This window comes from Phodopus roborovskii, unplaced genomic scaffold (assembly GCF_943737965.1).
Source record: "Phodopus roborovskii unplaced genomic scaffold, PHOROB, whole genome shotgun sequence".
Lineage (NCBI taxonomy): Eukaryota > Metazoa > Chordata > Mammalia > Rodentia > Cricetidae > Phodopus > Phodopus roborovskii.
Window position 1 is genome coordinate 2,725,417 of NW_026126693.1, and position 15,910 is coordinate 2,741,326.

The 15,910-nt window shown below is 37.2% G+C and overlaps 1 protein-coding gene across 2 annotated transcripts in view; it reads right to left on the reverse strand.

Annotated features, from left to right (window-relative positions):
• Positions 1-15,910, reverse strand: part of Phtf2 (putative homeodomain transcription factor 2) — a 117,215-nt gene that overhangs the window by 34,785 nt on the left and 66,520 nt on the right. The window contains exons 3-8 of one of the 2 annotated variants that reach the window (XM_051174807.1): positions 14,656-14,712; positions 14,359-14,404; positions 11,162-11,231; positions 9,907-10,065; positions 8,547-8,712; positions 7,242-7,406 (exon numbers count right to left, since the gene is read on the reverse strand). In XM_051174807.1, the coding sequence (XP_051030764.1) occupies positions 7,242-7,406; positions 8,547-8,712; positions 9,907-10,065; positions 11,162-11,231; positions 14,359-14,404; positions 14,656-14,702 (653 nt within the window). In that variant the 5' untranslated portion in view covers positions 14,703-14,712. The remainder of the gene's footprint in view (positions 1-7,241; positions 7,407-8,546; positions 8,713-9,906; positions 10,066-11,161; positions 11,232-14,358; positions 14,405-14,655; positions 14,713-15,910) is intronic. The other variant, XM_051174806.1, reaches the window with a different exon arrangement.

The window sequence follows — 15,910 nt, forward strand, 5'->3', positions numbered from 1 at the left end:
TAAATCATTAAACTAGCTATAATGGCAAGAAGAAAATAATAAATGTAAACACCATCCTTGCAGCTAAAAACACAAACGTACAGCAGCTGGCAACAATCAATGGCAGCTACTTTCGGGAACCATGTGAAGGCAGGATGCCACATGCATCCCGATCAGAAGATCTACACACAGAAGGTTTACTGTGTATATGCAAACATACCGAGAATAATGCCAATCAGTGTTGTTGCTGATGAAGAACATTCAGAAACAGAAAAAAGAATGGGACTGGAGAGATGGCTCCATAGTTAAGAGCATTTGTTGCTCTTCCAGAGGACCTGGGTTTAGATCCCAGCACTCAAAGGACAGCTAATTGTCTCTAACTACAGTGCCAGAGGATTGAATGCCCTCTTCTAGCCTCTGTGGGCACTGCATGCAAGCTGTGCACAGACATGCATGCAAATAAAATACCCATACACATTTAGGAAGGAAGGAAGGAAGGAAGGAAGGAAGGAAGGAAGGAAGGAAGAAGAAAGAAAAAGAATGCACTGAGTGGTATTGGAGCTTGGAGCTATCACTGAAAATCCATAGCTAGCACACATACACATGTAAGCAGGTTCCTATTTCACATATTACAACAGACATGTTTCATCTACATGGGTACAAAGTTGAATAATACACCCTAACATACTTTTATCCACTTGGAAAACCCCACTAGCATCTTGCAGCCAAATTTTGGTTTCTAAACACCACTCTCCTTGAAGAAGTGGCTGCTTTCAGGGTTGGAGGATGCACGAGCTGAACCAGGAGCATCCCATGTATGAGCACAGAAGATACTGTGGTCATGGATACTGGTCAAATTCAGGTCCACTGAGACAGTGAAATAAATGAAGAGAGTGACAAAACAGAGATGCCCAAATAAATAAGGGAACACATCACCTTAAGCAAAATGCCAACTAAAAAATGAAGGAATCGTGATGGAGTTGGGAAAATAATCGTATAGAACTACCATAATTCAGACAAAAATCAAAGGCTACTTGGCCAAAAAGGGAAAAGTCTTATAATAACAGGTTATTGTCATGTCATATGTGACCTTTGGTCTTTCCCATTTCTCAATGTTCTTCTTGTGGTCCCATCTCATTTTAGTCTATATCCGCTTTTATACTCCCTTATTTACATTCATGTAAATTTCAAAAGTTAGAATCCACACATGAGACAGATATGCATTTTTAATCTGAGACTGAGTCACCTTACTTACTATAATCCTTTGTATTTCCATCCATTTTCCTCAAAATTTCATTTTTCTTAACAGCCAAACAAAAAGTTCCATTACGAATGGAATGAATGGCACGATTTCATTTTTCATTCTTCTTTTAACAGACATGTGGCTGGTTCCATTTCTGCGACTGTGAATAATGCAGCTATGCACAAGTGTGTGTAAGTACCTTTAAATGACAAGGCTGCATTCTTTGGGAATATGCCTAGAGGTGGTACAGCTAGATCACAGTGGTTCTATTTTTAGTTTTGAAGGAATCGCCACACTGATGTTCGTAGTGGCTGCAACAGCTAACAGATGGAGTTGAAGGCAGAGAGTTACGGTTTGGGTTTTCCTTAGTTATGATAAATTACACATACAACTTTTATACTCGCAAAGACAGGACAGGTGTTACAATATTTTCTTTAAATTTTGTCAAATGTTAACAGACTAAATATTGTTAACTATGATTCTTACTTGAAACTGTTTTATTATATATAATTTTAATATGCTAAAGTTAGTTCCTTCCTTTTTTATTTAGACAGAACAGAGGAGATGGTGGGGGATGTCCTTCTGTATAGTGTGTGTGTGTCTTATTTGGCTGATGAATAAAGCTGTTTCGGCCAATGGACAGGCAGGATGTAGCCAGGCAGGAAGTATAGGCAGGGCTACCACATTAGGAAAAAGCTAGGAAGAATGAAGAGAGGAGTCACCAGAGATGTCATGTAGCTGCCAAAGGAGAAACATGCCAGAGCACTATGGGTAAGCCATAGCCTCATGGCAACACATAGTTTAATAGAAATAGGATAATAATTAAAGAGAGAGCTAACCAATAAGAAGCCCGAGCCATTGGCTAAACGGTTTATAATTAATATAAGACTCTGTTTTTTGGGACTGCAGGACCAGGCAGGACAGACCTCTTGTCTACAGCTAACACTGTCACCAACAGTAGAGAAGGGTCCCTCATTCCCCGAAGATTTGGAAGCATTTGTCTTCTTGACATGGGAACTCCAGTTGTTTTAATTTGCCTTTTCCTAGAAGCTAAGGATGTTGAATTTAAAAATAAAAGCAACTGGTTATTTGATTCTTCTTTTGAAAACTGACTGGTCATTTCATGAGATTTACTGATGGGCAGCTTTTTGTTTTGGTGTTTGTTTTTGTTGGTCTTTATATACTCTAGACATCAACCCTGTGGAATGATTAACTAGAAAAGGTTTCTCCAAGTCGGTGGGCTGTCTATTTGCTCTGACAGTTTCCCTTGCTATCCAGAACTCTTTAATTTCATATAGTTCCATATATTGATTGATGGGACAATGTGAAGAAATGACCTTATCCATTTCCCAAGAACTAATTGTATGCAATTACTTGTTAAAACTCACTTTGAAGGTCCACCTTCACAAAGGCACTGGTAGCATCCACCTCCATCCTAAGACACTCTTTATATTGACAGTACTCTGTTTGGGTGGATTATGTCCAACTCATCTCTAAGGCCATCAGCTTCAGTGCTCTGTTCCCAGGAAGCAGGATAATGCCTAATATGACTAGTACTTAATAAATATGGTTTTTATTAAGAAATAAAATCAGCTATTTTATTAAATGGATTTTTAAACAAAAATTTCTACACATAAAAATATATAATGTCACTGTTATGACCAAAGTTCACAGTCCTACCTCTTTAATTTCTGCATGGTGAGACAACTGTAGAATTTTCTACAATGCATTGTTTAGTACTTAAGAAGTCCTGTATCAAAGTTACTTGGGGAGGGAGGAGAACCTTCAAAATACAGTAATTTAATATCCTTACTTCCTTTGTGAAATAAGTGATTATATTATAAATAATGCTATTATATTTTTCATATTGAAAACTTCAGTCCACAAGTTGGTACAACTTTTAAAGAACTTGCTCAAAAAATCATCCTACTCTAAAATCTAAGTTTAATGAGTTGTCTATATCCAGACAGCCTTAACAATCTAGGATATGCAGACAAGCAAACTCTTTTCTTCTTGTCTGAAGAAGGCTGAGTACCTGCTTTACTACAACTACAACTACATTAAAAAAAGGGCCAAATTTTAATACTTGTACTGAAATTTTCTGGTGGAACTAAATTATATTATGCAGTGTATTTAATTCCATAAATAAAATCAATGTATTAAATCTTTAACTTTCACTTATGTGTTATAAACAATAGAAGTGCAAATCTTCACATACACAGTCAGTCCTGCAGAGTTAGATATCCAAGCCAGCTTCTTGCCTTCATTTTAAGTGCTCTACCACTGAACAGCACTACTTGCCCTAGACAGAAGCCTAAAAGGAGATCAATCCTCATCTCATTAAATGCTAAAAAAAGCCTTCAACAAAATTCAACAACCCTTCTTGATGAATGTACTGGAAAGAATAGGGATACAAGGAACATACCTAAACGTAATAAAGGCAGCCAACATCAAACTAAAGAGAAACTTAAAGTGATCCCACTGAAATCAGGAATATGACAAGGCTGTCCACTCTCTTCATATCTATTCAACACAGTACTCAAAGTTCTAGCTATAGAAATAAAAATAAATAAATAAATAAATAAAAGGAGATCAAGGGGGTACAAATTGGAAGAAGTCAAACTCTATTTGCTGATGTTATGATGGTTTATATAAGTGACCCCAAAAACTATACCTGAGAACTCCTACAATTGATAAATTCTTTCAGTAATGTAGTAGGATACAAGATTAATTAAAAAAGAAAATCAGTAGCCCTCCTATATACAGATGACAAAAGGGCTGATAAAGAAATCAGAGAAACAGCCACAAATAATACAAACTATCTTAGGGTAACTCTAACCAAACAAGTGAAAGGTACATATGACAAGAACTTCAAGTTGTTAAAGAAAGAAATTGAAGAAGATTATCAGAAAATGGAAAGATCTCCCATGCTCTTGGATAGGTATGATCAACATAGTAAAAATGGCAATCCTATCAAAAGCAATCTACAGATTCAGTGCAATCTCCATCAAAATCCCAGCACACTTCTTCACAGACCTTGAAAGAGCAATACTCAACTTCATATGGAAAAAAAACAAAAAAAACCCAGGATAGTCAAAACAATCCTGTACAATAAAGGATAATCTGGGGGGCATCACCATCCTGGACCTCAAGGTCTACTATAGAACTATAGTAATGAAAACAGCTTGGTATTGGCATGAAAACAGACAGGTGAACCAAGAGAATCAAATTGAAGACTGATATCAACCCACTCCTAATTTTTGACAAAGAAGCTAAAAATATAACATGGAAAAAAAAGAAAGCATATTCAACTAATTGTTCTGGTATGACTGACTGTCAGCATGTAGAAAAATACTAATAGATCCATATATATTGCCATATATAAAACTCAAGCTGAAATGAATCAAAGACCTCAATATAAAGTAATCCACACTGAGCCTCATAGAAGAGAAAGTGGGGAAATACATCTGAACACATAGGCACAGGAGACCACTTCCTAAATAGAACACCAGTAGCACAGACACTGAGATCAACAATTAATAAATGGGACTGCCTGAAACTGAGAAGCTTCTGTAAAGCAAGAACATGGTCAGCAAGACAAAATGGCTCCCTACAAAATGGAAAACATTTTCACCAATCCCACATCTGATAAAGGGCTAATCACCAAAATATACAAAGAACATCAAAACTTAGTCATCAAATTACCAAAATATCCAATTAAAAAATGGGGTATACACCTAAACAGAGAATTTCAATAAAGCAAACTCAAATGGTGTAAAGACACTTTAAACAATGCAAATCAAAGCAAATCTGAGATTCCATTTTACACCAATGAGAATGGCTAAAATAAAAACCACCAATGACAATTTATTCTGGAGACGATGTAGAGAAATGTGAACACTCCTCCATTGCTGGTGGGAGTGCAAATTTGTACAGCCACTGTGGAAATTAAGTATGGTGATTTCTCAGAAAATTAGTGATTAACCTACCTCAAGGTCCTGCATTATAACTTTTGGGCATATACCCAAAGGAGGAACATTCACACCACAAGGACATTTGTTCAACTATGTTCATAGCAACAACATTATTCATAATAGTCAGATCTTAGAAACAACCTAGAGGTCCCTCAACTTTAGAATGGATAAAGAAAATGTGGTATATTTACACAATGGAGTACTACTTAGTGGTCAGAAACAATGACATCCTAAAATTCGCAGGCAAATAGATGGAAGTAGAAAAAAAGCATCCTAAATGAAGTAACTAGGAACCAGAAAGACAAATACAGTATGTACTCACTAATAAGTGGATAGCAGATAAGAAGCAAATGATACCCAGCCTACAATCCACAACCCCAGAGAAGCTAGAACCCTCTTCTAGAAACTAGGTTATCAGAATTCAGCACATTTCTCCTAGGACCTGTATGTCATATGCTGGCAAACCAAATCCTAAGGGAGACAGAGAAAAGTGCTTCATGTTTAGAGTGGTAACAACTAAACAGGGTCAATCCCAAGGGAATTGGACACTATACTATCAATGACTTGCTATCCTGGCCATTTTCATGCTATGAACCAATAAACAAAAAGAATACTGAAGTCTAGGACTCGTTGGAATAGAAAAACAAGGAAAACTGTTAAAGAAACCAATTTAAATGGTGTCTACAACAACAATATCAACTATAGAGAACAAAACAACTAATGGATTCCTTGAGAACTAAATATATCTAACTTTGCTATTTATAATTGCTCATCTGAAAGTATTGAGAAATACTTAAGAAACTGACTTTGTAGTGATTAAACTTTTGCATCCTATGAATAAAAATCTGTTAGAATAGAAAAACAAAACGAGAGAGAAGAGGAGTCCAAATTAAAAACAAATAAAAACAAATTCCTCTCTTAGGGAACAAGTGCCATGCTACTGCTGACTATCAAAATGATCTAGGAAATCATTCAAAAATTAGCACAGGATACATTTTGCTTAACACAAGATAAACTTTATCATAAAAGCACAAATACAAACTAAAGAAAATTTTGTGAAGTAGCTAGCAAAGTTATTGTCCTAAAACAGGGAAGTTATTTGCAGTATCTCTTTTCTTCATTGATCTAATACCTTCAAGTACTGCCACAGCTTTTAACTATTTTTTTTAATTTATGCAATGCCATGTGTAAACCAGTCTCATAACTCTTAACTGTTTGAACTAAGTATTCAAAGTATTAATAATATATATTGATCTGGGTTTAACTTACTTTTGAAGTCTGCTACAAATATTTTTGCCTATTTGGTCAATACTCATTGATGGTACAAAAGATACAAAACCCAACTTACTTTTGAAGTCTGCTACAAATATTTTTGCCTATTTGGTCAATACTCATTGATGGTACAAAAGATACAAAACCCCAGTAAACAAATGAACTTTAGACTATAGTTAGTACATTGTTTATTCACTCAACTCAAAGTATTTATTTCAAATAATCTTAGAAAGTAATGCAAGATACATGGTGTATTAAAGCAAATTCTGACCTACAATACTGATAAACACTGAACTAATTAGCATTAAAATAATACTTGAGAAAAAAATTTTAAAAGTCCAATCTTAAAAATAAATAAATGAAAAACAAAAAGGAAAGGAAAGAAAGCAATGCCTCTAGCTGGGCAGTGGACACATGCATCTTTGATCCCATCACTCAGGGGACAGAGGCAGGCAGATCCCTGTGAGATCAAAGACAGCCTGGTCTACAGAGCAAGTTCCAGGCCAGCCAGGATAACACAGAGAGACCTGTTCCTTGGGGATAATAAAGGGAGGGAGAGAGAGGAAGAGAGAGAGAGAAATAGACACACACACACAGAGAGAAATAGAAATAGAGTAAACTTTACCACACTTTGCTTGTACATACTCACTCCCGTGGAGTTAAATATATTTACACATAACCCCAAACTTTATCCTATTTCTCCTTAAACTGTAGCACTCTGATTTAGAATTAGAGAATCTTTATGTCATATAAAGCCTTGAATGAATACAAACCCTGATAAAAAGAAAGCAGCATGCCAGAGATCTCTGAAGACTGCACCGACACTGTAGGAGGCGCCTGCACCGTGGCTCTGCACCACGCCCTCCTGGGTGTTGTCAGTGGTACTGGAGCCGTCTCCTTCCCTATGTACTTCCAGATGAGCTGCTTTCCTTAATTTCCTTTGTCAGAAAAGATTGAGAATGGGAGGCAGTTTAAGACTTGAACAACTATTGTCTCTGTAGCACATTCCAAAATTTACAGAACATACACAGGAGCTTATTAATTTACAATGAAATTCAACTGTGCTAGGTAGAGTTTAAACCATACATCATACTGCATATTTCAAGTATTTCTATAAAGACAAGGATGCTGCTGTCCCTTGCCCATATTCCCATTGGCAGTCAATGTACACACTATTATATGTATTGCACTGGAAAGATGCTTATAAGAGCATTGCTTCCCTATGTGAATGTCACTTCTCTGTAGATGAAGAAAACTTTAGACTGGAGAGAATTATAACCTAAGTCATTTACCTAATGCAGATGTTACCTTTCAAAAACGAGATGGACTTAAATCTTATCACCCCTAAATTCCAAATGCCACATGTCTCAGCAATAATATTCGAAAAAAAAGAAAAAAGTATTGTCCCAAAGTCTATTTAAAACAAAACTGCACTGTGCTCAGGAGCCAATAGCAAAACTTACTATATGTATATGTACTCATCATTAGGCACTATCAAACAAATTCAAATAACATGTAATTAACAGCCTTTTATTTTTCTTGGCTCTATCTTTGCAAGACAATCTTAGAAACACAAGATTTTCTCAGTAGTAAAATTTAATTTATACCACCTATTATACCATCTATTTCCTATATTGGCACTGCTAACTAGAAATGAACCTCAAGAAAAACAAACTAACAAAGATGACTATACAAGAACATGTATGTGACACATATACAGAAAATTGATCATCTGGTAACTGACTGGAGTTTGGGTTTTATCTGAAAGAGCAACTTTTAAAAGTTGTATTCTATTATGAGTAGTTAAGATCAATCCCAAGGGCTGGAGTGGGATTCACTGGTTGAAAGCGCTTGCTGCTCTTGAAAAGGACCTAGGTTCCATGCCCAGCACCCACATCCAGCACTTCCCAGCCACCTGCAATTCCACCTCCAGGGGATTTATGCCTTTCTAGTCTCTATGGGCACCTGGGCCGGCACACAGACATACAGACACACACACATGCATGCACATACACAAATAAAAATCCCTTATCTAAATAACAGGTATCTATAAAGATCAGTTTGTGGACAAGCAGTACCTTCTTCTTTTACCACCTGTGCTTAGAGGAGGTTTGGGTGTTCTTGTTGAAACAATCTGGCAATGCACAGTCCCCAAGAGCAGCATCAGCCATATTGGCCCAATCACTTCAGTTAGAGGTATGCTATGTGGGCTAGGAGCGGAACAGAATAATACTATTGCAGCAACTACAAATGGAGAGAGAAAATACATTTAATTATGGATCTGTAGTCACTTTTTCAAAACTTTAAAAATTGTTCTCATAATACTTCTTACTAAATTCTTTTCCTAAAATTTAAAATGTTATTCTATGTTGCCAAGTGTGGTGGCGTACACCTTTAAACCCAGCACTCAGGAGCCAGAGGCAGGCTGATCTCTGTGAATTCAAGGACAGGCTGTCTACAAAGTGAATTTCAGGCCAGCGGGGAAATGCCCTCTTCTGACCTCCGCAGCACCAGACATGCATATGGTGCACATACATATAAGCAAAACATTCATATACACAAACCAAATCCCCTTTTAAAAAAATCAGAAGACACAGATAATACCAGGTGAAATTTCAGAAATGTCATCCAGTGCATTTTCACAGAAACACTCTGTAATAGTGTTTCTGTGAGAGTGTTTCTGTGGCCAAGGGGTCAGAATGCTTAGATCTGAACTCTTGGTGACTACATGGGAGAAGTGAGGTCTGAGAGCCTCGGGGTTTTCAAGTGCCAAGTCTACATAGGTAGACATCATAACAGTCTTTCTACACTACTGGGTTATTGAAGACATTAAATAGGAATCTGAGAAAGACTTAAAAGACTTTATGATAAAAACTAAAGTTCTGATATAAAATAAGGATAGGTCAGATCACAGTGGTAAAGGGCACAGAAAAATAAAACCATACATTAGGCAATAAAAATTAATTTGCACAAGTAATATCAAAAATAAATTAAGTACAAGGATGCGCAGGCATGATGCCCTCCAGCAATGATCTTAACTCAGAAACTAAAGCCATACTTCAAGGTCAGCATCAGCTACACAGACACAATTGTATATCTATGTGTGGATACAAAAGTTTTCGTCTAATTACACTCCCTCACCCCTCCCCCTTACAGAGAGTATATTTGGGGTCCCAGAACAACTTTTGGTCATTGGTCCTCTCCCTCTGACAAGCCTCCATACAGGAAAACCAGGCTGTCAGAGTTGGCAACAAGCCTCACGGTCTGCTGGGCCATCTCACCAGCCCTCCAATGTTTTAATGTCTAGTAGTTTGTATGTAACAGCAACAGTCACTTCATGCACAGGAACAATTGGTACATGTTCAGAGCAAACCTTTAAAAATCGTAAAAATACAATGTCCCAAAAGTTAGAAGCACATACATTTCTGTTAATTATACCTTGAAGAAGATAGAGGACAAGAAGCCAGGAAAAGATGACCTTCGATGTTACTTGTAACCACCACCGGAAGAAGAAGGGAAAAAATACAACTCGAACAATTCCTTTTCTAGTCAGAGAAGTCCAAGGACTTTCAGGCTTTGCCTTAGCAAACGCAGACCCTGAGAAAAAAAGTAAAATAAATGGCAGACTCTACCTACTATTCTTTAATTTCACTACAGAAATAAATTCAATGTTTGAAAAGCATTGGTATATAATTTTATTTCATTCTATGACTAAAAAATATCTAATATAGGACAGCAGTCATTTTCAAAAGCAATCTTATTCATTACCATACTCCAAAGATAGCTTGAAGAAAATAACCAGCTGAGATAACAGGATTCCCCATACATATTTCATAAAAATAGGACTTATTTTAATTCATTAGGAGATGGCTCACTTAAAGCTGAGGACTAGAATTTAGGTGCCTGGCAGTGAGTGACCAAACCTAAAATCCCAGCGCCATGAACCAGACACGGGATTGCCTGGGGCAAACAAGCTAAATCTGAAAGCTCTAAGCCAGGGTTCTCAGCCTGCAGGCTGTCATTCTTTGGGAGTAGAATGACCTTTTCACAGGGGTCAAATACCAGCTATCTTGAATGTCAGGTATTTACATTATGATTCATAACAGCAGCAAAACAACAGTTTTGGAATATCAACAAAAATAATTTTATGTTTGGGGGTCACCACAACATGAGGAACTGTATTAAAGGGTCACAGCATCAGAGAAGTTTGGGCTAAGGGAGACACTGGCTCAGTAAATAAAGTGGGAAACAGTACAGGAAGTCACTGAAGGTCACACTCCAGCTTCCATATGCAAGAATGTATCTTCTAGCACCCAAGATGCAGAGGCAAGCATGATCTACACAGTTCAATTCTCTATCACACAGGGCTACCAAATTTAACCCTGCTTTCATTCTTTTGTTCATTCATTCATTCATTCATTCATTCACTCGTTTGTTTGTTTTAAGTGCTGGGGTTACAGCCATCTGCCACAACACCCAGCTATAACTTAAATTTAATATTAAATCCTTAACAGTTTTCTATGCAAACAAAAACTGTTATTTCAAGGTAGAAAAGATAAATTGGTGTTTCTAATTTCTCTTAATTATGCTATTCTGTTCTCAGGTAGATTAGGATACCTTTACTTCTACAAAGGTGCCTATCTAACCCATTCTGAATTGTCTCTTCAGGAACACACACTTATCTAGGACTTACCTCTCACAAGATCAACATCTATGAGGTCCGGTTTCACATGTGCAGTTTTCTTTGGTTTATTCCTTAACCCCTATAATATATCAAAAGCAGTATTGTAATTCTACGTATATTTTGTTTAAATCCAAAACAGCAAAAAGGGAACCAACTTATACCAGTCTCAATTTAAAATAAAATCTTGAAGTAACATATTAAGTAAAAAGATTGTATTGTGTTACAAACAGAACACAATTATAGCATTCCAATAATTTCATTATTTTCCAAAAGGAATGTTTAGGGATATATGTACATGCAGAGCCTGTTTGTTATAGAAAGTAAACTTCCAAATCAAAGATTGTCATACACAAAGCAAGTATGAGCATACAGCCTACGCCCTACACAACCTAGAAGACTGTTGGCCTTAGTCTGCCATTAAGAAAGTAGTGAGGGTGAGTGAGGAGTAGTGTCCCCAAAGGCACTCCAAATGGGATGCTGGGAGTGCTGCTGAGGAAGACAGGGCTGCAAATTTCTCAGCATATGCTAGCATGTAGGGTGATACCAGAAAAGCCCCCAGCCACTGCTCAGACTGTAATGTCACCTCTTCGCCTCAGAACTAAATGCTATGACCAGGAACGGGGGCAGGGAAAACAGCTGTCATAAATTGAATTAATTTAAAATTGAAATTACTGTATTTTAATTAACACCAAATTTCTGCTATCACTGCAGAGTGGGGTTGAATGTAAAAAAAAAAAAAAAAAAAAAAAAAAATCAGTGGTGTAAACAAAAGTATGGGGAAATAAATTACACTAAGTTGAGAACCAGATAAACTCAGACTAAAGTTCTCAGGAACCAAGAGACAGGGATGACACTCGGGTTTAAAGGACTGTTAAATTATTTGTTCAATTAGCAATTGTGCAGTAGTCCTTTGGTCCCACCACGGTGACAATGGCCCCTGAAGGTTAAGAACTATTTGCATATAAATCAAGCAAGAGGACAGGGTAAGTCAGAGTTAGCTAACATGTCTAAACCAAAAGTGTACCTTGAGTCAAGAAGCTATTAGCCTTTGACCCCTTCACATATTCTGTCCATTACAAGCTGTAAGCTACCCAGAGATATAACAACAGAATACCAGCATTTTCATACAGGTGACCTCGTGTCTTCACATTCTATAATTGCAAGTTCATTCACTACTGTTTATACTCAAACATACATTCTCTGTGTTTTTGTCCTTTCACATGTGCAGTCCAAAGAATGTAGACTGGATATTTCCTTGATATACACTATTTCCCCTGGATTTAGTTTTGTTAATTTTCTGTACTGGCCATAGTAATTTTTAAATGTGCACTGCCACACCGGTGTGCGACAGGTTCTACACTAATGTGCACTGCCACGCCGGTGTGAGACAGGTTCTACACTAATGTGCACTGCCACACTGGTGTGCGACAGGTTCTACACTAATGTGCACTGCCACACCGGTGTGCGACAGGTTCTACACTAATGTGCACTGCCACGCTGGTGTGAGACAGGTTCTATTTGCTCTGCAGCCTTCTCTGCACTTTTTAAAATTCCTATTCTCAGACTGAGAAATGGCAGCTCTGGAATTACTTTCATTCACCTGCTCCAGCTCTTCTTCTCCCTCTTCCTCCTCTTCATATTCTTCTTTGCTCAATGCTGATTTTCATTCTGTGCTTCTCCTGCATGTATGTCTATTTTGTACATTCAATGTCCATGGAAGGCAAAAGAGAGTGGCACTGGGGTGTGTTAGAAACCAAATCTAAGCCCTCTTTTTGGAAGACCAGCCAGATCTCTTAACCACTAATCACCATCTCTATGGCCCTTCACTTTGAGTTCTTCACACCACCAGAATGCCTGCTAATGGAATTAATTCCCATGTTTCCTTCCTTCTTCAAGTACTCATTAAATACTGGTATTTCTCATTGTTCTCTTCTTGATCATTTTCTTCCCTCACCAATAAAATTCTTTTTACTTATAGACTCTATATATGATGTAAAACACTCAATTTATGTGCATATAATACTTAATATATACAATATACACATGCCTATACATACACAAATGTTGCATACCAAGGACTCCCCGGCTATTCCTAAAGCAATTTTAAATCTCTCTTTCAATACTTCCTATCATATTGATCACTCTTGAAAGAATTTATAAAAATGTAATTTTAATTTTCTGCTTTAAATATTTCAGTATCCTCCCAACTGTTACAAAGTTATGGCTAAGTCCTTGGGGTAGGTTTCAAACCTAACCATACACTGACATTTTTATTTCTGACTTCCTGTTAACATCCTCATCGCCTTCCCCGACCCAATTGCTAAATCAAATTCTCAAGGGTTCCTTACTCAGTCTTCCTCCCTCCTCCTTTCCTTCCTGAATATTTTCCTAATGCCCTTTGTCTGTCTGGAATGTCTTTCCTTTGACTGAGGACAATGTATCAAATTCCTTTCATAAGATGCTTTGTCTATGAAATTTTCCTAACCTCACACATCTTCCTTTTACATTACCCTGTAGAGAGTGAACACGTATGCCTATCTCTTCACTGGTTTTATCTCATTCATAATAAAAGACCTGACCTACAAAATTATAGCTTCTCTATCTTTCTGACCTAGTAACCTTTAATCCCATTTTAAAAATATGCCAGAACTTTGCTAAATGAATGTATAAATTCTTCATAAAAAACTTAAAAGATTAAAATTATTAAGTATCAAAGAATGATCTCCTATCTCATAGACGATATGGTCTGAACAGCAACAAATCTTTTGAACAGATTTTTAAGTAACTATAGATACTAGTTTTTAATATATTTCTATATTAAATAGAAAATGGCAAGTGACTACAGTAACAGTCTCTAGGCCCAAATTAAATTTAGCTCGTGCAAGAACATACTGATTAGTAGCTAAGCATATGAAAAATATATAAATTTTATTATCAAAGAAGGCAAAGAAACAAATTTAGCTTTAAAACTTTTTCTTTTCATGCTAGCAAGATAGTCTGTGAGAATATCCAATCAGAATAAGACAAGTAGTCACATGTCCAGGAAGAAAATGCCTGCAATCAAAGCATTTGAACTATTCTATTTCCTAAAGCTCTTTTAAAATTCAGCAACTCTCTGCACGCTGTTAGTAGTACCAACGAGCGATCTCTATTAAGCAAAGCGTCATCTGCAGAGTCACTAGGTGGTGAACATCCTGAACACTTACCAGTCTAATAAACTGTCCAGAGCAATCAAAGAGGAGGAAAAGCAAACTAGAAGTATAAGGTGACAAGAGAAAGGGGGAAAGCTGGCAAAAGCTAACCATTAGAAATTAAATTTAAACAGAACAAAAGATGCTAAAAAGTAAAACAAAACAATTAAAAGGTAAACCTATAAAATCATAGGTTTCTCTCTTAAAATTCAGATAAAGATTAACTAATACGGTAAAAATAAATGGAATGACAAAGTGACAGTCAACTTATAGAATTGCTGCAAAATAAATAGAATGAAACAAAGTTGTTACCTTGATTTCTCTCTGTTCAACAGATTTTTCCCATATTTGTTGATCATAGGCTCCAATCTATGAAGGCAGAGAGCAGAGTGTTAAACGGGCACTGAGGCACCAGCTGAGAGTCCCAGGGCGCTCACTGAATACACACAGACTGGCTGGTGATGTAGACATCAGTATGTCCCACAGTGGCTCTCAGTGAGCTGCCTACAGAGTGACAGTACTGGCATCATCTTTATACCTGTTAAGAGGTGCAAACTTCTAGGTTCACAGTAGAATTACTGGATCAGAAATACTGCTGTGCAGTTCAAAAACCCTTCTAAGATAATACTGACATTTGAAAAACGTGCCCTAAGGAATCCTTCAGTTTAAATAAGTGAAATTACCACAGTGCTAGTACAGTCAAGGAAAAAAATCTGACAAATCATAAACATGTAGATCACAAAGTTGTTTCTTTTTGAGACAGAATCTCACTCTGCAGCCTAACTGGCCTCAAATTCACAACAACCCTCCTACCTGAGCCTCTTGAGTTGTGAGACTATAGATGTGAGGTACCACACAGTATAAAGTTTAAATAGGTAAATAAATTGGTAAAATCCATGACAATATAGCTCCTTCTCTGTTACTATTAGACAGGAAAGTTCTTTGAGCTCCACTTTGACCAGGGCATAATTGTTGTAACCCAGGCAAACCTGGCCCTGCCTCTCACCCACCTGATCATGATAGGTCTATGTACCCTGGCTCTTTAAAAGAAAAACTCCACTCGAGTTCTCTCTTTCCTGATTTCCTCTGAAGGGGCAGGCAGGACTTTTCTGTCTCCCCCATCCCTTCTGTCCTCTCTGTCTATGTCTCTTTACCTCTTTTCTCTTCCCTCCCCTTACTTTCTTACCTTCTCCTCAATAAAACTTTCAATATGAGTCACATCTACAGGTCTGTTTCCCATTCTCCCACTGTCCACCACCACAGCAGGACCTGCCACATGCCTTCCCTACCCGCTTTATTCCTAACAATAATGACCAGCCATTCTTTAGTGTCCTTATTCAAGTTGTTTGTTTAAATCGTGTCTCTAGTTCCCACTTAATTCCCTGTATCTAAAAACAATCAATTAAAAACCTAAATTAGTCATTGTGGTGCTTTAAAAGAAAATGGCCCCCAAAGGGAATGACACTATAAAGAACTGTAGCCTCGTTGGAGGAAGAGTGTCACTATGGAGGCAGGCATTGAAGTCTCACATATGCTCAAGCCACTCCCAGTGAGACAGTTCACTTCC